This window comes from Crocodylus siamensis, chromosome 5, assembly GCF_052110815.1.
Source record: "Crocodylus siamensis isolate JL-2025a chromosome 5, ASM5211081v1, whole genome shotgun sequence".
NCBI classification, from domain to species: Eukaryota; Metazoa; Chordata; order Crocodylia; family Crocodylidae; genus Crocodylus; species Crocodylus siamensis.
Genome location: NC_143399.1, coordinates 176003467 through 176026128, shown reverse-complemented (window position 1 = coordinate 176026128; position 22662 = coordinate 176003467). Strand labels below are relative to the sequence as shown.

General features: G+C 41.5%; 1 protein-coding gene across 1 annotated transcript in view; it reads right to left on the bottom strand.

The window, feature by feature from the left end:
* The window catches only part of LOC149864950 (macrophage mannose receptor 1-like), a 65245-nt gene that overhangs the window by 21723 nt on the left and 20860 nt on the right, over positions 1-22662 (bottom strand). Inside the window, exons 12-23 of the mRNA XM_090047238.1 lie at positions 21417-21616; positions 20898-21019; positions 19688-19778; positions 18374-18518; positions 17749-17784; positions 17478-17647; positions 13563-13630; positions 10961-11061; positions 4932-5074; positions 3080-3194; positions 2435-2583; positions 678-780 (exon numbers count right to left, since the gene is read on the bottom strand). Of these exons, the coding sequence (XP_089903364.1) occupies positions 678-780; positions 2435-2583; positions 3080-3194; positions 4932-5074; positions 10961-11061; positions 13563-13630; positions 17478-17647; positions 17749-17784; positions 18374-18518; positions 19688-19778; positions 20898-21019; positions 21417-21616 (1443 nt within the window). The remainder of the gene's footprint in view (positions 1-677; positions 781-2434; positions 2584-3079; positions 3195-4931; positions 5075-10960; positions 11062-13562; positions 13631-17477; positions 17648-17748; positions 17785-18373; positions 18519-19687; positions 19779-20897; positions 21020-21416; positions 21617-22662) is intronic.

Here is a 22662-nt window from a genome sequence, read left to right as displayed (position 1 = left end):
GTAACAACCTTCTGCTGAGTTGTGGCAATAAGGACTTCCCTCTGCTTCATAAAAGTCTTGTTGGTTGCAGCAATGGGAAATGCCCTCTGATCTGCTGGTCAAGGTGAGGAGGGATCAAGCCAAACTGAAGGTGGAATAAAGCCTTGATCCCTTTACAGTTGTGTCTAAGATTAGTTCAGATGGGCTACATGACACCTGCTGGCTTTTTCTACAGGCCAAGCTTATGCAAATATTAGAGCAGGATTATCCAACCTGTTACACACAGGCCACAAATGGCACAGGCAGCTTCTCTGTGGGGCACATGGCAGATCAGGAAGGGACCAGGCAGCAAAAGACCAAATAGGACAGGAAACAGAAAGCAGAGAAGCAGATTGGCCAAGGACCACAAAGTAGGGAGCAGAAAGCTAAGCAGCCAGTTTGGCAAAGGAAGTAAATTGGAGCGGCACTAAGGAAGAGTGAGGGGTCTTTTTTGGCATCCATGGCAAAAATTATTAGTATCCCTGTTTGCTTTGTCAAAATGTTCTTGAGCTCATATGAAACTGTGAAACATATTTCACTTAGAGGCCAGAGCTGATGCAGAGTATGTGGAGAGCTAGAGTTCAATCCAGAAGGCAATCTAAACATCAAACCATTTTCTCATCTTTATTTACTTAGAAGAATGGCGGAGGAGCACTCACCTGTATTTCTCTGGCATATGTAGCTTTTGTTAGCCTGACAGTCTGAATCTTTCCATTTCCCTGCCTCTTCAATATTTTTGTTTGTCATAAAGATGCAGTCAGACTAAGAAGGAAAATGATACATTAAGGAGTACGAAGAAAACAACAAACAAAAAACACTTCTTTTCTTCGCACATCTGAAGACCAAGCTATCACAGACAGGTCGATCAAGCATCTATTTTTTATTACTTATACTCCCTCAGGGCCATGTAATCTAGTCTTGTAATAAGTCATTTCATATTTGAACAGGGCTTATATTATATTGTTCTAGCTTTACCAAATAGCACCTTCACTCATGTTCTTTATTGTTGTAGAGCTGTTGTGTGAGGCTCCTTCAGTTCAAATTGCTTGTCATTTTTTATTGTGAAAAAGGTATTTTGTCAAGATGATAAAATAGGAGCAAAAAAGTAGAAAGGCCAGCCATTAGTCCACATTAACCATTTCATTCACAACTGAACAGTACTCTGTTATGTTCTGCAATTAACAGTAAGTTGAGATGATGATGGGGAAAACCTCTTAGCCTGCAGTGGAGTTATTCTGAAGATAGATCTAATAGGGAGCGAGATCTAATAAAATGAAAGATAGAATATGAAACAAAAATAGGAGACCCTGATTCTTCCTCTTCTGCCTTTTTTTTAAAAAAGGTATTTCATGTAATTGCATTAATGTGCAAGATCTATGTAATAGGGAATATCTGTAAATCACATTTATAAACACAAACCACCTGTTAATAGTTTAGTAAATTCTAATGGATCCTTGTGATACTCCACAATTACTCAGCATTAGCATATCATCTGGAAACCTTTAATTATAGGAATCACATGACTAGTCTCAGTTGAGTCACCTGGAGAAGTGTTTCCAGTTTTGGCCACCTCAGTTTCAGAAAGAGGTAGACCATTTGGAGAGAGTCCACCAGAGAACAACAAAAAGTGATAACAGGTCTGGGAGACGGGACTTGCAGGCCACAGCTAAAAGAACTGGCATTTTTCAGTCTGGAAAGGAAAAGACTGAGGGGGAATTTGATAATAATCTTCAAGTGGTTGAAGGGTGGCGATGAAGTGTATGCAGATAGACTATTCTCTGCAGTCAAAGGGATAGGACAAGGAGAAACAATGTTATATAGCAACATGGGAAATTTAGGTTGGTTATTAAAGAACTTTCTCCCTTAGATGGTTGTGAAGCATTGAAACAAATTACCCAGGGATCCTCGGAAGTGTTTAAGAACAGGTTGTTCTAATACTTATCTAGGTTGGTTTATACAGGGATGATCTTGCCTTGAGCAGGAGGTTGGACAAGAAGACCTCCTGAGGTCCCTTCCACCCCTACTTCCCCATGATTCTATGATACTAAGTTTGTGAACTAATCACTGGATTTAAGTCTGCAGAATATTGGCCTTGTTCCAATCATCTTCTCATTAAGATTCATACTGCATTACAGGGATAGGATAAAGGATAACTTACATTTTTTTAAAAAGCCCTGAATGTTTACTATCTCAAAAATACTGATTTTAAATAAAGAAGTGTCCAACTATCAATACAGACCTTTTTAAAAAATATTTCAAATTGAATTTCCAAAAACATATAACATGACCATGGTAGTTCTGCTTTCAACAATTAATATATTGAATTCCACAGACATTAAATTGTGTGGGTCACACACAGTTTGATCTACCTACCAAAATTGTAATGATTTAATGATAACTTGCATTAAATATTTACCTGATAGCTATAATCTGGATAACCATTTGCCCAGTTTGTATAAGAGACACCACTTCCATCCGTCCATAGGAACAAGTATTCATGATTTATATCATTCATTCCAATCCAGACCTCATCTGTAGCATCCTTTATGAGGGTGATAAGGAAGGCTAAAAGAAAGCAAATAGTTTTACAAATAGGGAAACTAAATGGACTTTCCCCCAATCACTGACAATACTGATTTCCATAACAGTTAAATCAGAAGCTCAATGTTGCTATCTTTGTTCATACTGAACAGTATGCATATACATGCACATTACCATTATTTGAAGGTTTGAAATTTAGAAAATCAAAACAAATTAAAAAAAACTCAGTCACATTGAATGAAATTGATATAGTGGCAGCCACAATCTATAATCTACTATTATGCTGAAATTGTGCTTTTCAAACTTAGGCAAACCATTGATATGTATATTTAAATTTATTCAAGCTACATATGCATCATCCATCATTAAATGCAACTTTTCATATAAGCAATAGTAGTAAGATATATTACAGAACTGCAGCTGTATTGTTTTTTCTTTTTTGGTCTTTATTTTATGGCTGTTCCATGAGACTAGTTGACCTCTTTATCTCATCCATTATCAAAAAATGTGCACACTATACCTTGCAGTTCTGCACTTGATACAGTAACCAGATTGCCTCCTAAACTTATACATGTAGTCCGTGCAGCATGCCATGACTGTGCTTCTTTTTTAATGCTATCAAATAATTTGAAACACTGAAAAAGAAAATGTTGTTGAGGTTTGGATGCCATGTTGTTGGTTCTCTTGCAAACATACAAACAAACAAAACAATTTCATTCTAAACAAACATATTTAATAGGTTGCATCACACAGGAAGTCAGACTAGGTGATCTAATGGGCCCTTTTTGGCCATGAAATCTACAAATCTAAAAAGGAAAGGATGTGGAATCAGGATATAGGAGTGAAGAGGGAACACTTTGGCAGGGTGGCATAGTGTCTGTTAAAAAGTTTGGTTGTCAGTAAGCAACTTGCAACTTCTCAATAAAAAACATTTTCTTTGGATGGCAACCTTGTTATACAACATAGCAAACTCTTTACAATACCACTGTGCAATGGTACTTACAACAACAGTGACAGATAGAATGAAACAAGGGTTTATGTAAACAAGTCATACATTGATTGTAGAGCAGAGATACAAGTATTTGCATAAAGATCCACCTTTTGTGTATAAGTAGGTCATTTCAAAGAAAGAAGGCATGCTTTGTATTATCTAATTTTGCATGCCTCCTTTTTGGAAAAGGCTTCTTATGGGTAAACTTTGTTCCTCTAACCCAGTCTAATGAAGGAACAACTTTACATTCTTTCTCTGTCAACTAATAGTCAACAATTTTGTTCAGAGAACATGGTTTGGAACAGGTAAGCACTACAGCACAAGCAGAATATATTTGCTTAACCGTGTCATCTTTCAAGGCCAGGGCCAATGATCCTATGCCGCAATGTAATGTAAATCTATTTTATATAGCAACATAAATTATACTGCGGTAATGTAATAGCAAATGTGTATTTTTCCCACAGTAGGCTCACCAGTAGATGGCAGGGAATCAAGTAAGACTTTATGGTTGTGGGTAAATGTCACATTTCTCCCAGAAGAAAGCCTTTTATCCTGGGATCCTATAGATGTACAAGTCCACTGAGTTATGCAGGATTAAAGTGGCTATTGTTTTTTCCACAGGACACCACAATGTATGTCTGTAGGGTTATTATGGGTCAATCCCTGGACAATCCAGCCAGGCTACTGACCACCTACTGGCAAAAGAGCAGTAGTACAAGTTGGAAGGGCAACATGCTAAATGGCGATGTTGCACCTGTTTTGATGCATGTCAAACTCCTGGAAAATCAGGCCTGGGTTAAATGAGACATCTATTTACAGTCTGCTTGCCATGAGCAAGTGATTATTCCAGGATAAGGTGCAAACTGATGAAATCTGGCCATGATAACTTACAATGGTGCAGATTTATCCCCAATCTTTCAAGAAGAGTACTCCCATGTATGGGATGAAGTTACCCCAGTTCAAGAGTTTGCATCATGAATCTCCTATATTTTTATACTGGTATAATGCTGATTGCATCAGAATTAAGGGTCACTTCTTCCTGACCCAAAGTTAAGTGTTAGCAAAATGTTTTTTAGGACTAGGGCCAAAGAAATAATATTTTAAAGGTATTTAGGTATCTAATTCCCTCTCATTTCAGAATCTAAAAACTTTTTAGAAGTTTGGATTGAAGTTATTTAAAACTTACAGTAATTCACAAATCTATTTCTCGGTGCTTCAAAACTGGATGTGGCATCACCAGAATGGTCTTGTCAGACAATCAGAATATATCTTTGGATAATCTAAATTCTCAGTACAAAGCTAAACAATGAAAATAAGAATCTCTTTGTCTAAGTTCAATTCCTTTTCAAATACAATATGCTGGAGACATCTGTTACTGTACCTTGTTATTAAACAAAAGCCAATTTTCAGGGCATCCACCCAGAGGTACAGGTGATGTAGGAGCAACTGTTGAACGAACAGTCCTGTTTAGCCTTTCACAGATGAAGAATTTGCTGACTCCACAGTTGAGATCATTCCACATTCCTGAGTACAATGGATGAGATTTAGATGGAAACTAAATTCTATCCCTTCCCTAGACAACCAAGGTATAGAAGGTAGAGCTGTTTTGTTTTTTTTAATTTGTCCCTCCATCCTCTTCCCCCCAAAATTCAGTGATTCACATTCAGCAAATATGCAGCATGGGGAACATTTTTTCTTTCTTACCATGCCTCTTGAAGCATCTCAAACTGCTTTGAGGTGCCGCAACAGGCACATGCATGCATGTCTGGATGCACCCTCAGAGTTCTTCTAAAATTGTTTTGTTTTAAAATTGCTCATTTGTTCAATTAGGGTTTCTCTTTTCCTTTAATAAAATCCAGCTCTTCCTGGTGGCTGCACTTGGGCCGGGTGGGGTGGAGCAGAGCAGGAGGCAGCAGTGGCCCTGGGAGGGGAGCTACGGGGAGGCTAGAGCCAACTCCAAAATTCACCATAGCCCTGTCCATAGCCCCCCTCCTCACAGCCACCAGGAAGAGCCCAGTACAGCCCCCAGCACGCTCCCACAGTGGCAGCCTGCCCTCACCCTGCACACAGATCTGGGGGGCACATGCCTCCCCCAGGATGCATGCAGTAGTAGCAGCTGCACACCCCCAGGACCCCCAGACAAGCCGCAGCTCCATCCCATGCCCCACCCTGGGTGGGCAGCACCTGCCCCTGCCCCAGTTCCACTCCCTCCCCCACCACGTGGCCTCGATCTGGCCCCCCCACACACCTTCCCCTCTACAGACTGACTGGCTAGACGCTGCTCTTCAAGATGCCTGGTTGCACACCTGGCTATGTGCATGCTGCAGCTGTGCACTTGCATGTGGCATTTATTGGGGGGATCTAGTGGCCTGTTACAAACTAGTCAGGGGGGATCAGCAGGCACTGGGGAAGTCTCTGTTCCCCTGAGCACTGCCAAGAGTGACCAGGCATAACGGTCACAAGCTGGCAGAGGGTAGATTTAGGCTAGATATCAGGAGGCACTACTTCACGGTCAGGGCGGCTAGGATCTGGAACCAACTTCCAAGAGAAGTGGTGCTGGCTTTTACCCTGGGGGTCTTTAAGAGGAGGCTTGATGAACACCTTGCTGGGGTCGTTTGACCCCAGTACTCTTTCCTGCCATGGCAGGGGGTCGGACTAGATGATCTACTCGGATCCCTTCCGACCCTAGAAACTATGAAACTACTGGTGACGTTATTAGCCACATCAGCCAAAAAAAGCCAATTGCCGATAATGTTAATTTTCCTTTTATCGGTGCTGATACGATATTGACCAATGTATCGGTGCACTTGTAGTCATAATGCACATGCACAGGTGCAGAGCATTTTTTAAATGGCTGATCATGCAAAAAAATTAACCCTTATGAAATCAAGTACTAAATGAAGGCATTCTAAATTAGAGCACCTTAGGGAACTTCTATAGAATTCCCTGAGAGGGTTAAGTGTCATGTCCCTCGTCTGCCACAGGGAGGTGGCAGAGAGTCTCCTCCCTGTGCAGTGAGGGCTAGAGGGGGAGAGCTCTCCCAGTATGCTGTTTCCAAACAGGCTAGGTAGCAGCTGGGCAGCAACTGGGAGTAGGGGGATCCAGTGGGGACCCCCCAGCAGGAGAATGTTCCTAGTGCTTGACAACACTAGCAGAGAAGGGGCATAGTCCCTCAGCTCCCCACACATGCATACACACACACACACACACACACACATAAAGAAATGACTGCTAGCCAGCTCTCCCAGATGGCTGTTTTCAACCAGGCTACAGCACCCCCTGCCACCTGGCCTTGGCCAGTACACAGAGGCATCCAGCCCCCACCATCAAATGCCACCTCTTGGCCAAACTGCCCAGTTGTGGCTTTGGCTCCACCACGATCCGCTGGCTGGGAAATTGGCTTCGTGGTCAGACCCAGAGGGTTGTGATTGATTGCAGTCACTCATCATGATGCCCTGTGACCAGTGGGGTCCCTCAAGGCTCTGTCCTGGGACCCATACTGTTCAACATATTCATTAACGATGTGGACATTGGAGTCAGGAGCGGACTGGCCAAGTTCGCCGATGACACCAAACTTTGGGGCAAAGCATCCACGCCAGAAGATAGGCGGGTGATCCAGGCTGACCTGGACAAGCTCAGCAAATGGGCAGACGAGAACCTCATGGTGTTTAACACCGAAAAATGCAAGGTTCTCCACCTTGGGAGGAAAAACCTGCAGCACCCTTATAGGCTTGGCAGTGCTACGTTGGTTAGCACTACAGAAGAAAAAGACTTGGGGGTCATCATTGACCACAAGATGAACATGAGCCTCCAATGCGATGCTGCGGCTAGTAAAGCGACCAAAATGCTGGCTTGCATCCATAGATGCTTCTCGAGCAAATCCCAGGATGTCATTCTCCCCTTGTACTCGGCCTTAGTGAGGCCACAGCTGGAGTACTGCGTCCAGTTTTGGGCTCCACAATTCAAAAAGGATGTGGAGAAGCTTGAGAGAGTCCAGAGGAGAGCCACGCGCATGATCAGAGGTCAGGAAAACAGATCTTACGATGACAGGCTGAGAGCCATGGGACTCTTTAGCCTGGAAAAGCGCAGGCTCAGGGGTGATCTGATGGCCACCTACAAGTTTATCAGGGGTGACCACCAGGATCTGGGGGAACATCTGTTCACCAGAGCGCCCCATAGGATGACGAGGTCGAACGGTCACAAACTCCTGCAAGACCGTTTCAGGCTGGACATAAGGAAGAATTTCTTTACTGTCCGAGCCCCCAAGGTCTGGAACAGTCTGCCAGCAGAGGTGGTTCAAGCGCCTACATTGAACACCTTCAAGAGTAAATTGGATGCTTATCTTGCTGGGATCCTATGACCCCAGCTGACTTCCTGCCCTTTGGGCAGGGGGCTGGACTCGATGATCTCCCGAGGTCCCTTCCAGCCCTAATGTCTATGAAATCTGTGAAATCTATGAAATGTCTGTTACTTTTGATGACTTTGTAACTTTAAGCACTTTATATAAAGTGCCAAAAGTTACAGCATGATTGAGGTGCCCTTTGATAACTTCTGTAAGTGCCCTAGTGACTAAGTGAGAACACAGCACCCTCCATGAAGCATTCTCTTATGGCTCTGTAGCCTTGGAAACCCCTTCCCTCCCAGCTTTTGCTGCATCTGCTTGTCTACCTGTAATACTGCTGGATCACAGGTAGGCATACAGTAGACTTTCTCTGTGCTGAGATGGGGGGTAGGGCTAGTGGGGGTTAGGCTGTGGGGCCAGCATGGTGTAAGGTGCAGTCAGGGGCATCAGGGTGTGGGAAGCAGGGAAGCCATGAGGTGGGGGCACCTTGATGCAAAATCATTGCTGCAGTCAAGCAGGGTTGCCAAGCCAAGACTTTATGTATTTATTTATTGATAACCTGAAAGCTTTTTGTTGACAACCAAACTTTTCTATGGAGGATGGTGTTATACATCTAAATTTGAAACCACGCCTTGTCCAGCACCTAGCAGAGTGCTTACCTTTACTTTATTTAAAACATGTCAGTAAAAAGTTTTCGGACAATGAGTAAAAAATAATTATTGATAAGCAACCCTGAGGCCACCCTCTCACCCAAAGGAGGTTTGAATTTGCATCTCTAACTTACCAGCACAGTGCTGTAACCACCAAATACATGCCAAGTATTATCCTGAACTTTCTCAGTCACTCCTTTTTAAGCTGAACCACTGGCCCTTGCACTTCCTAGTCATTGGATAAAACAAATGTAACAGTGTAACAAGATAGTTTCTACTCTGTGATGCCTTCCTGGCCAGAACCATCAACACTGACTTGCTGTCTTCCTCCTGGCCTGACATACCTCCTTCTGTTGGCTGCCCAACAGAAGGGCCAGTTTCAAAAGGAATACCAGTACTACCTGCCTAGATAATGGTCATGTTCATATGTTACATTTCTTCCAGGAGAAAAGCATTTCACCTGACACAAAGGAAAGTATACAGATGATCAAGGGCTTTGTTGTGGAAGACATAAAGCATGTTTACAAGAAAATTCAACCTCATTGAACCAGGTAGATCTTTCCCTTCCCACAGTACTTTGAATATCTGTATTCTTCTTCTGGGTGCTGGATGTAGTGCCCTACAGTCCTCTGCTCAGAGGCAAACCATCAAGGAGCCCCTATCCTGCCAATCAGCTGTATGGCAGAAGAGGGAGGGCCATTCCCTTGAGGTGGGAATCCTCCCAAACCCCTGGGACTGCTGAAGTCCTCCTGGAATCCTGGGAGAGCTCCAGACAATAGAAAATGCTCCCACTTATCCATCCTGCCAATGAGCTCATTGGTGGGTTGGGGGGTCGACGATTCTCCTGTGACAGGAACCCTCCCACAGCCTCAGGAAGATTCCCACCACCAGAGAAAAGCCCCATCCCCACACCCCTCCAGTTCCATCAGGAGGCATGTGGGGGAGCAAGAAACAATTCCCCTCTGACTGCAAGGCTGCTTCAGCTTAAGAAGCCTTATAGATATGGGGGAATTATCTCCCACTCTCCACAGTCCTGCTCCACTGGGAGGCCTTGGGGAAGGAGAGGACAGATGGACACGAGACCGCTGTGGCACCACTGCAAGGCTGCTTAGGCTCATGCAACTTTTCAAATGGAGTGAAATTATCCCCTGGACCCTAGCCACTAGGTTCCCAGTCCCCACCCTTTAAATGCTGGCACACAGATTACAAAGCCCTGAGGGCTAGGAACCAGGCATGAAGAAACTCTTCCCACCCTGGTTCACAGCCCAGTGGGCTTTAAATGCCACATGTGCCACCCATCTGGGCTTCACACCAGGCAATTTAAAACCTGGTTGGCTGCCTATTGACAGCTTGCCCCCCTTCCCAGGCAGGGGAGAGGACAGGCGGTCCAGTAACAGGCTTCCTCAAGAGCAGTGGTGGCCCAGGGACCAGCCCTCGAGTGCCCCCTGGCTGAAGAGCTCACCTGTGTAGCTCTCCATCCAGTCTACTCAAATGTATGTACACCTCAACTCCTGGGCTGTTTTTCTAATGATAAGAATTTCTCTTAAATTCCCATAAAAATACCTGTCTACATGCAGTCAATGGTAGGTAAAACATTGTGGTGTGTTGGTTAGAGGACCATGCTGCAAAGTCAGAGATGCAAATTAAAACCCCTATAAACAAGGAGATTGAGATCCCATATCTCTTGCTTCCTGGGCAAGTTGCTCTACTCATGCTTTATTGTAGCTAAAACATGGGAGGACATGCCTCCTGTCCTAGAGGCCAACTGCCCCTAATCACATGGTTCTGACTGTCTAGATTCTCATACCTTGGATAAAATGTAGTCATGGATGCACACATATGCACATTGAGTTAATGCCCAGTCTACACATGCACACTTATAGATCTACACTGCCATTTAGAAATTTTAGTGGCTTGAGTACATAACACATAATTAACACCCCACCTTGCAGTGTTTTCTATTGTTTATAATTTGTCATCATTTGCATTACAAGTAGTGTGCACAGGCCTCAAATAAAACTGAGGCCCTCTCCTCTCCTTCTATGAACTGCTGTGAAACTGCTGTGAAAAGATATCACTTTCAATGCTTAAAACACGTAAAAGGATAGAAAGAAACAGATCTGTAAGCAATTTGCCCACTGTCATACAGAAAGTAAGAATTCAGTTCAGATTTCATTCCTAGTTCAATGTCTTAATTGCAAAAGAGGTGGGAGAACTTTTAGGAGTAATTTAGAAACCCAAGTCCTAATGATTTTCAGTATGATTTATGCTCAAGTCTGGTAAGGGCTTTTGAAAATCCTACTCAAAATCAGTCTACTTATTGGTAAAACTTATCTTACAAGAAACACCCATATTGCACATATAAAGCTAAGCCAATGCAGAACAATTAAACTACTGATATAGTAATATTATACTCACCTGTACGGAAATACATGACCACACAGTTTTCGTCATTATTTGCAAAGTTGGGTTCATTTGGGGCCCAGGCAACATAGTTTACGAGGGTTCCATCCATCCAACTAAAAGAAATTACATGCCACAATTATTGAGTATATCAATAGTTATTTTTGAAGGCTACATTAGTTCATTTTATTTTATATTACAGAAATCCTAGCTACACCAAAAGCAACTTGGGCACACTGCTCTGTGTGTGTGATTTTTTTGCTTTAGGGTTGTAGGTTGTAGCCATAGTGGTCTAAGGTCATAGGCAGACAAGGTTCTTTGGGTGGATGTGATATCTTTTATTAGACAAGCTCAATAGTTGGGGAAATTGTTCTTTGCAAATTTTCAGGCACAAACATCTTTCTACCCAAAGAACCTTGTGTGACTTTTTTTAGCACTTGTGGCCAAAATCCTGAAGAGCAAATTGAGAATATTTTCTTGTTTTTTAACCTACATTTTCCCTTTGTTCATGTAATTAAAATTAAATGTAATAATTAACAGCTGCAAGTTAAAACAATATAAGACTAAGTAAATTAGATGCATTTGTTATAGATATAGTTTGTTTCCCCACCTACACTTTACTTCAGAGTTTTGTGAAACAAATTGCAAGATGAAATAATGATTTACTTTTACTTATTCTCTGGAAACATACATATCTGTAGATTAACAGCCTATGGACAGAATCCCTACATACAGATTTGACAGAAATTTCCTCCATGGTCCGCTGGCCCCAAGCTAGTGTAAACTGATAGCCTCCAGCACAAGTTATTTTCGGCATCCTTCTTTACATGTTTATCCTCATGTGTCCAGTAATGATTTTCAAATTAGCTGCTTGTAAAATTATTCCCAAATAACAGGCAATAAAAATAATCTCAAATAAATGGTAATCTACTAAACGGTTTATTGTCAGGGACTATCAAGCACAAAGTCAGATCAATAGATTCTCATAATCAAAAGTTTGTGGATGCTTCCAAAAGCAAAATGCAAACCTGCAAGCAAAATGCAAGGAAATCATAATATATAGCTGAACAGAGATTGTGTGTAGTTACAGAAAGTTACAGAGCTGTATATGAAGAAAGAGTATACAGTGAAGCAAGAGAAATATTAAACAAACAAGTGACATCACCTATCAGGAAGGAAGGTGAAAATAAAGAATGAGAGAAAAAAAAAAGTTAAATAAACATAATTTCCTGTAATTTGCCCAGATTGCAGAAACAAGAAAAAATAACTCCAAGAGGCAGGACTGCCCTTTTGTGCCACTAGCTGAATGCTGTGGTCAAAAGACCCTTCCTGAAGAGGGGAAAGAACGGCAGAGGTCAGAGTGGCAGTGCTTCATAATTAGACCAGGTTTCAGTGATAGTCTTTTAATCCAGCACTGAAGCATGGGAAAGGGAGAGAACTACAAAAAGAGGGACCCTGGGATAAGAATGAAGTCTTAGGGAATAGACATGGGAAAATTCACCAACAATTCAGAGAGGAATTCAATATGTGGCCATAGCACTTCATAATTTTGATGAATGCTGTAGGGAAATGAATCAATCAACAGAGCCTGCATTTTATTTATCCTAGATTCTGAGACTGCTTCAAGAAATTGAATTCCCATGAGAACAGGAGTACAAAAGTGTGGAGTTTTGGCTGTTGTGGGTCCTGGTGCCACCTAACTGCATTTTTGTTACATCTGACATGTGTTTACCTAGGATATGATATAGTCAAGTGAAACACACCTCACACCTTCAAGTCATTTTTCTCTCTCTTGCAAAATCAAAAGAGGGAAGAATGCAAAAGATGACAACCAGAAGTAGTAACACAGCACTGACTCTACCTACAAAACATCAACTAATGCACTGATCAATGCCTCTGGAGCTCAGAGAGATAAATGAAGTGAAAATGGAACAAATACAGGAAAAGGTGTCAGCCTGAAGAAAAGACATCTTGCAAAACAGCTGGAAAAGGGGAAATGTCCCAAGCTGTTGACTGTGCCCGAGGTACAGGACCCAGGCATCATCTTGAGAATGAAAACCTGGAAGTAGGGGAAAAGAATTCTTTTGCCAATTAAGGAGACAAAAAACAATTTAAAAAGCATGTGGTGACAGAAAACTATAGGATGAAGCATGCCAGATGTTCAACCAGGAGAGATTCTTTGCCAGTAGCAAGGGTAGAAAAGAACAGTTCTTCTGAGAAGTGAAAAGGAAAAAACTCATTGCTGAGTACTACGGGTTTAGAACCTTGTACTGAGCAAGGGTCTGGCCAGGAATACAGACCCAAGATTTAGCTTTACTAAAATAGGTTTCTTAGCAGTAGCAGCTTTGCACCTCTATCCAAGCTGGTAAAATTTGAAATATATTTGTTCATTCACTAACTTCTCTCTCTCTCTCTCTAAACCCCCCCCCCCAAAATCTTAAAAATATGTTTTAGCTATGTATTTTACTTTATTGAAATGTTCTTTTGATACCATTATGAAAAATTAATCCCCAGTCAAGTTCACGAGCCTTGAAATGAAAACTTTAACAGGTCATTCAAGATAGCCTGATGCAATACTTGTACTACTTGACAAGCTTTATGGTCCTCGTTTACTTACCGAAACTTTTTATCAAGACTCACATATAAGCCAATGTAAAGGTCATCGTAAAAACCATAATAGTAGGTCTAAAACACAGAGATAAGATTTTAATGAGATGTAACAAAATAGCTGTAATATAAAGCAAACATCTGTTCTATGGAAGTTGGCTTAGTAACTATTGTACATAGTCTATAAGCCACCAACCATAAACTTACAACTGGGGAAAGAATTGTGCAGTATTCTGAAAATGTAAATCATAATTCAAGGCCTTTACTTGATCACCAGTAAAATAAAATGGAATGATAATGAAATAGAGGAAAAGCTGCTATTATATAGTGGGAAAGCCTGTCTGGTAGGCAAATGTGAAAATAAATCAAAAATAAATTTGCAAGTTTGGAAGAGCATGGAATAAGAATCCTGTGTAAACTAGACAGAAATTTTCATTGATATGTTCTGGATTTTAATTTGATGAAATAATGTTCTTCTCAAATGTATGTGTGTGTTTTTTCATTTTTCCAAAAGAATATGGTTAGCTTCAGAAATAGGTTGTTGGCATTGTTGTTGTCAAGAGAAGAAAAGGTTTTGGCTTTTAGTTTTTCACTGAAAACTTAAACCTTTAAAATGTTTACATATTGACAAAAATGGGGAAAAATTGATTTAATCAATTAAAAAAAAAATCCATCAAAGCTCTAATTCTTTTCTCTTTAGGTCAGTAATTTTCCACCAGAATGTCAGGGTACCGTGGAGCGGAGTGAGATTTTTTGAAGGGTGTCACAAAGTGTGAGGAGATAAGCAGATATAAGGAGATAAACGCAGGCTGAGGTTTGTCCTTGCCTGCCCTTGGCCCTGCTCCAACTGCCCGGTCCTTCTGAAAGAACGTAAGCACTGTAATACATAAATGAGTTTTTTAAATGGAGTGCTACTCAATTCACAAAAATTATGGAGAGGTCAAATAAGGGGCGCCTTGAGTCAAACACAGGGTGCCTCAAGTTTAACCCTAGAGTATTGGTTCTCAACCTTTTTAAAAGCTTTTACAGGTTTTATTCCAAAGGTAGATTGATGGCCTAACATTTATCCTTTACAGCAATTAATGTACTAAAATAAAAAAGGAGAATGGTGAATTAACTGCTTCCTTGGGTCCTGTATGTGAATTTCTATGAAATTTTCATTTGGTCTACCAGCCTTCACTTAATGCCAGATTTTGAATTATGTATTTAGTCAAATCTCTCTTAACTCTAACAAGTAGGACAGCTCTAGAAACTGGCAACAATGTTTTGTTCTGTATTTCTCCCCTTATAAGGAAGCTAAAGCCTTTCAGCTAAATTTTCAAGTGTAGATCAACCCAGGACCTTTCAAAGGAAGCAGATACTGAACGATGTTTCTATGGCTGCACAGAATTATGCATTTTGAATATAATAAAACAAGCTGGCAGGGGTCATTGTGGAGCCCTTGGCCCAGCTGTATGAGCATTCGTGGTTATCTGGCCAGGTGCCAGGGGATTGGAAACTGGCTAATGTGGTCCCAGTTTTCAAGAAAGGGGGGAAGGAGGTGTGGCGGGCCAGTAGGGGGCGCTCCTACATTGAGCCACCCACCTCCCTGCGCCCGACCACCTTCCAGGCTCTGAATGCCTCCCTAGGGGTGCCTTACGTCTGGACAACCCCCTTCCTGGAGCACACTCACTAGCCTGGGGGTAACATAGCTGCTACCACCCCGAGAAGGGACTGTCTCAGCCCAGTGTCCTCGGGGAAACACAGACCTAATAGTCCTATGGGTATTCAACCCAGTACAGGCACTTGGGGCACTTCCCCAAGTCAGGGGGGCAAAAAGTAAAGTCTCCCTTAGTCTGCAGACCTAAGGGGTCTCTTAGGCATAATTTAGACCCACCCCTCAATAAGTCTCCCATACCGATCACAAAGGAAAACTTTATTCATTACAGGGGTAGGGTGAAAATAGGGTACAAGATTGAGCAATATCATAGAAATCCTAAAGAGCAAACAGTCTGGCTGAGGTAGCGTTTTGATCACACATCTGAGTTACTGCCAGCTAGATATCTAATCAGATCTTGAGTAGCTTACTCACAAGTATCTTCCAAAGGCAGGTGAAGTTTCCCTCTGGAAACTAGGCCATTTCTAGCTCGTGAGTTTTGGGGGAGAGAGCCAGTTTCAGATAGTAAAGTTCCTCTGAGTCCCCTGCATGGCTGCTGCCCCTTCTTCCTGGGCAGTCTTAACTTATATAGCCCTGTGACCTCATTCACCTGTCCAGTGGAGGCCAGCTCTGGTTGGCTGTTGGCCAACCAATTTGAAATACATCACTAGTTGCCAGGCAGACTCCAGCCCACCAGGTAGATGCCCCTCACCCAGGTAGCTGATACCAGTCACATGGGCAGAGGGAGCAGGTTTCCCCCCTCCCTCAGGAATGTAGCCAGCTCAGGTTACCTAAAGAGATAGGGTAAGGTGCGTCTCCTCTGCTGGGCCCATCCTAATGAAATGGTCACAGCACAGAGATTTAATCACATTGTCACAGGGCAGAGATTTTGGGGAGAAACCAAGGTGGTTTTCTGCCACAGGAGGACCCAAGTAACTATAGGCCTGTAAGCCTCACCTCGGTGCCTAGGAAGATCTTGGAGAGAATCATCAAGGAGCACATCTGTGGGGGGCCAGCAGGGGAGATCATGCTCAGGGACAATCAGCATGGGTTCATCAAAGGCATGTCGTGCCTGACCAACCTGATTGCCTTTTATGACCAAGTAACTAAATCCTTGGATGATGGTGTTGCCATGGATGTAGTCTTTCTAGACTTTAAGAAGGCCTTTGACACTGTCTCTCACCCCATCCTCATCAATAAATTAAACAACTGTGGCATTGATGCCTGCACAGTTGGATGGGTAAAAAATTGGCTGATGGGGCACACCCAGAGAGTACTGGTGGATGGGTTGTACTCAACCTGGCAAGATGTGAGCAGTGGGGTACCCCAGGGCTCAGTCCTTGGGCCTGCACTGTTTAACATCTTCATCAGCGACTTGGACGAGGGGGTGGAAAGCACGCTGTCCAAGTTTGCTGATGACACTAAGATGTGGGGTGAGGTAGACACACTTGAAGGGAGAGAGAGGATGCAAATAGATTTAGACAGACTACAAAAGTGGGCAGACAAGAATAGGATGGGGTTCAACGTAGACAAATGCAGGGTGCTGCACCTGGGGAGAAGGAATCCACAGCATACATACAGGCTGGGGAGTTCCCCTCTTGAAAGCACAGAGGTGTAAAGGGATCTTGGAGTCATTATTGACTCCAAGATGAACATGAGCCGCCAATGCCAGACCGCAGCCAGCAAGGCCAGCCATACCTTGTCATGCATCCAAAGATGCATCTCAAGCTGGTCCAGAGAGGTGATCCTCCCCCTTTATGCGACTTTGGAGTGTAGTACTGGGTGCCACACTTCAAAAGCGATGTAGCCAGCCTGGAGAGGGTTCAGAGGAGGGCCACCCACTTGGTGAGAGGGCAGCAGGACAGGCCCTATGAGGAGAGATTGAGGGACCTGAACCTGTTCAGCCTCAGCAAGAGGAGGCTAAGGGGGGACCTCGTGGCTGCCTATTAACTCATCAGGGAAGATCAACAGCAAATAGGTAGAGCCCTTTTCTCCCTAGCACCACCTGGGGTGACAAGGAACAATGGTAATATGCTGATGGAGAATAGGTTTAGGTTGGAGATCAAAAGGCAATATTTTACAGTTAAGATGACTAAAATCTGGAACCACCTTCCCAGGGAAGTGGTCCTTGCCCCTACCTTGGGCAAATTCAAGGGGAGGTTGGGTGATCACCTGTCTGGGGCCTTGTGAACCCAGCATTCATTCCTGCCTGTGGCAGGGGGTCAGGCTAAATGATCTGTTCAGGTCCCTCCTGACCTACTATGAAACTATGAAACTATAAAATCTTACATATTTCCACAGAAACTTGTTTTCACTTTCATTTTCAATGACAAGAAGATCTCCATGATTTTTCTTGCAAAACTCCCGGGCTTGTTCCATAAACATTTTTTCCTTGCTGAAATAGTACTCCTTTTCATTATATAAAATCCATCCATCTTCACTAAGAATATATTGATCTTCTGCAAAAGAAATAATAAAACCACATGCACAGTATCTGTAATACAAAGTAAGCATCCTCATATAATATTTTGTTTCTTGTGACAGAAAATAAACAGCTTACCAAATGTGTTACTTGGTTCTGGTTTTAAAGATGCTCCTGCAAAATAAAAATAAAATATGAATGTGAGATAAACCAAAAGAATGCTTTCTAAATGAAAGTTATTTTTAAAGTAATACAAACTCCAGTATTGTTTGATATGTTATGTTTCTGTTACAATTCATAAAATATCTGAAAGAAAGTTAAAGTTCACGAAGTATTCATCAATATTTTAAGTTCCAGCAATAAATAGTTGGAATTAAAAGCAAATATTCATGCTATCAACCTATTGGAATTAATACATTCCCCATGCAAATTGTAGATTGGAAACTACTTTCAAATCCGTATCCTAAAATGCATTTCATGAAGTAAAATTCAAAGTTATAGACTGTTCCTGAATAGAGAAATTAAGTGTTTTGATGTTGTCTTAGGACACATTTAGTTTACAGAGCTATTTCCATCCAGAAGAGCCTGCAGAAAATGGATGCTAGAAACCACCCTAATAAAGATAAACATTTTTCCAATCAGCTTGTGGTCTCTTCTTCAAGAAGACCAAGTGTGGCAATGAAAAATCTAAATTTAATGTTGAGATTTGATTTCCCATCCTTACATTGTATCACTGTGCTCTGTTTGCCTATAGCTTTTTTACCTTTTTGTATTTGACAAGCCCAGGAATTCATATTCTCACAAAATACATCATTCCACTCCATGTCACTGTATCCATAAAATACGCCACATTTTTCATTTCCTCCGTAGTTATTGGGTTCTCCTTCTGCCCAATTTTCATAACTTACCTATGACAAAAACACAGCTCTGTTACTACTTTCTCCTAAAGATGAATCATGATCTAGCACTGCACTGTGATGTCCACAGAGAAGTGATTTTATTTCAACTCTGCCTTGTACTTATTGGGCCAATTATAAGACTCTGAATATTACAGATCTCTCTGGATGAGGAAATGGAGAATGACCTTACCTTATGTAGTGACTCCTTAGGGCAATTTACATGGTAATAGGTTTAAGGAGTTGTACCTATCCCATGTAAACAAGAGACATCAGCTATGACATATTTTATAAGGATGGAGTAAAGTAGGTTTATAACCTAGTCTTAACTACTACTTGGGTATGCTGATGATCCCACCTGCGACTAATCATGTGTACAAGTATCTTCGTATCTTCATGACTTCTGTCAACTGAACAGTTGGAAAGCCACATTGCTTAGGTTATCTTCATCCATTTTATAAAACTATTTATAAATATATGTAAGGTATGTAAAGGAGGGGGGAAACATACTGTTTGCTGTATTCAAGTGAAAATTAGGAAGTTTCAAGGTGCTGGGCAACATGGCAAAAGTTTAAACAAGTGTTCTTAAGTGGAACCAATTTTGAATGCATTGTGATGTCATTTTCTTAATACCATCTTCTATTGGAACCTTTCTTGTCTAATGTAGGCTTTGCCATACCCACTCCATCATCTTCAGATTGGACTATTCTACTGCATTCTAGTTTGGTCTGTCTTGCAAAGCATTCAAAATCTTTAGCTGGAGCAAAATTTGATCGACCATCTCTTTGATGGAACCCATAGAAGTCTTCTAATTTGTACTGTTTGAGTCAGCAGGATTGGAAATTCTTCATGGAGCTAGTAATATTACATTTTCCAAAGCAATATAAGAAACCTACAGGTGGTTATAGGAAGAAACTGTAGTCTACAGTTGATACTTTACAGCTCCAAATGTTGCAACTCAAATAGACACATACACTTTGATCAGGTTCCACCATAAAGAAGCATGCAGTGGTGAGTAACAGATGCATTATATTGCCACATACATTCGCAAAAATCTTGCTGGAGGATCACATGTGGTAGTTTAGGAGGGAAGGAGGAGAGAAGCAAGAAATGGCCTTGTAAAGATTTCTAGAAACAATATTACAAAAGACAACTTTATTACAAAAAAGTAAATTCCTTACTGCAGAGCCATCACTCCAAGTATATCCTTTGTCAGGATCCAAGTTGTTAAAACCCATCCAGTAATATGAAGACGAATAACTTCCTTTCCGCCTAAAGCATTGAATATAAATATGCAAAGGGAGCACAGGATATTTCATTAGAAGAGAAGGATGTGTGTGATTCACACAAGTGTCTTCAGACTTGCACCATGACAACAAGTTTGAATGTTTCCTGTAACATCACTCTGACATTCTGTATAGATATACAAAATATTTGATCCCTTAGCAAATTATTTAAATGTAATTATTTAATCCCCAGTATCCACAGATGAACACACTTATACTGGCTTCAAGGGGTGATACACACTTCTCTTCAAGAAAGACTACAACTGCAGAGTTACTATACATGGTATCTCAGGCAAATTAAGACCCTAATTTAAGCATGTATTTTATTTTAAGCATTAAAGCAAGAGGACCATGAAACTCCTCCCTGCCCCCACCCAAAAAAATCAGCAAATTAAAGTTGTTCAAACTGAGCATCTGAATGACCAAAAATGTGCTTTAATAGTTTTGGTTTTAAAAATTAAATCCAAGGACTGTTTGTTTTATTTAAACCCGTGTAATGGAAATGAATTTGACTTTTTCATATTGTAACTTTTTTTTTTTTTACTTTTTGATCAACTATAAATTGAACCTATTTTCTCTATTCTGAAGTGCCACAGTCTCAGTGTCTTTAGAATACTTCACCACTTGGATGACTGGTGTCAGTAGTATAAACCAGGGAGCCCATCCACAATGGTTAGCTAAAACCACCTTTCCATCTCTCTGACTGACTTATCCCATTTTTGAATCTCTGCTACCAACTATACCAACAAATGTACAGTGCACAGTCTAATAAATTTTCCTCAGTTTCAAGGCCCTAAGTCACTTAGCTTCAAGCCACATATCTAATCCAGTCTTATACCTCTGTTCTGTTACCAACATCAGCTTGGTAGTCTCTTTCTTTCCCTTTTACTCCACTACATTTTCCTTGTCCAACACAGAACTACCTCCTCAATTCCTGTTTGCATAGCCACCTTCTCTCCTGGTAGCACTTCCAAAACCATGCAGAGATACAAATTGATATAAATGTATAGATGTGCAGTTGGAATCAACTGTTTCTTGAAGGACATTTTTGTTATGTGTGTGTCACATGTCAAAAGTGAAAGAATAAAGTTGTGCAGATACTCACAATTTAACTATTACATTTTGTTCTTCTTCAGTATGGATAGCAGCAAGATCTCCTCCTACTGCTCTACAAAAATCTCTAGCCTCAAACCATGACTTCTTATATTTTCTTTCTTTGCTAAAAAGCTGCAAAATAACATGTAATTAAAGAATGTACAAGCATCAAAGAAATCAAGAAATGACTATTTTGGTCCTGCTTACTCTCCCCGTCTCCCATCTAGCTGTTTATGCCTAGGCTTAACCATTAAGCTCTAACTGTACTAAAAAAAATCCTCATCTATGCCATCTGGTCATTTCTTGAGTTTGGTTATTTCATCCTCCTCTTCTCTATCTTCCCTGATTCTCTATGATCCATACATTAGTTTCATGTGAATATGGTTCTTCAGCATGCATCCCTCAGGATAAAAGAGCTACTTCAGTATAAATTGCTACTGGGTAAATTTGTAGTCAAGGTTTTCTTTGGATTTATCCAATGTATATCTTATGAAAACAAGTGCTTTGATCACAGACATTTAATACTTACTTTGAAGCATAAGCTACTATGGGTGGATGAAACCCATTCCTCTGGACATGAAAGTGGAGGAGCTGTTGTTGGTGGAGGAGGAGGAGTTGCTCCCTGCACCAACTGCTTACAGAGGAACAGTGTTTTCTGTTCACAGCTCAAAACATCCCATAATCCAGCTGCAGTTCCTGTTCTCATGACAACACAACCTGCCTCCCTCCCTTAATGAAAAAAAGAGAGACAAATGTATAAAGTATTAAACTGAATACACCTAAACTTCTGTTTGAATTTAAATATACACAGGGCATAGGTTTTAGTTTTTCCTAGAAATTTCATGTCACATGGACTCACACATTCTAACTGCATACAAGCAGCAGTAACTTGTGTCATTTGAGCAACTCCCACGCCCAATAAAAATCATGATATTTATCATTTGACCTCATAGAAAGCATGCATGGAATTCCACCCACAAGTAGTGGAAGTGGATTAAATCAATGGTCAAGTACTTAAAGACCTAAATAGTTTAAGGGAAATGTTCAGCAATCAGAACAAGCAGTGGATAGACTGCCAGCATACCTAGGTGGATTGCATTATTCTGAGTTAAAATACAGCAAATTTCAGTTTCAGGCTGTAACTCTTCCCTCTAGGGTTTTTCTTTTTCTTTTTGCTAGCAGGTTTGTTTTTTTTTAATTCTCAGAGACCAACTTCAGACCTTTCTGGCCAGGTACAGACATTACACTTTTACCAGTATAACTGATTGGAAACTGGTTTATAACCTGGTCCAAGGAGGTGATCCTCCCCCTCTATATGACATTGATCAGGCCGCAGTTGGAGTACTGCATCCAGTTCTGGGCGCCGCACTTCAGGAGGGATGTGGACAACATGGAGAAGGTCCAGAGGAGGGCCACTCGTATGATCAGGGGGCACCAGGGCAGGCCCTATGAGGAGAGGCTGTGAGACCTGAACCTGTTCGGCCTCCACAAGAGAAGGCTGAGGGGGGATATGGTAGCTATCTATAAACTGACCAAGGGAGACCAGCAGGCAATGGGAGAGTCCCTGTTCACCTGAGCACTACTGAGAGTAACAAGGAATAACAGCCGTAAGTTAACGGAGAGTAGATTCAAGCTAGATATCAGGAGGCGCAACTTCACAGTTAGGGCAGTTAGGATCTGGAAACAACTTCCAAGAGAAGTGGTGCTAACTTCTACCCTGGGGGTCTTTAAAAGGAGGCTAGAAAGACAACTTGCCAGGGTCGTTTGACCCGAGT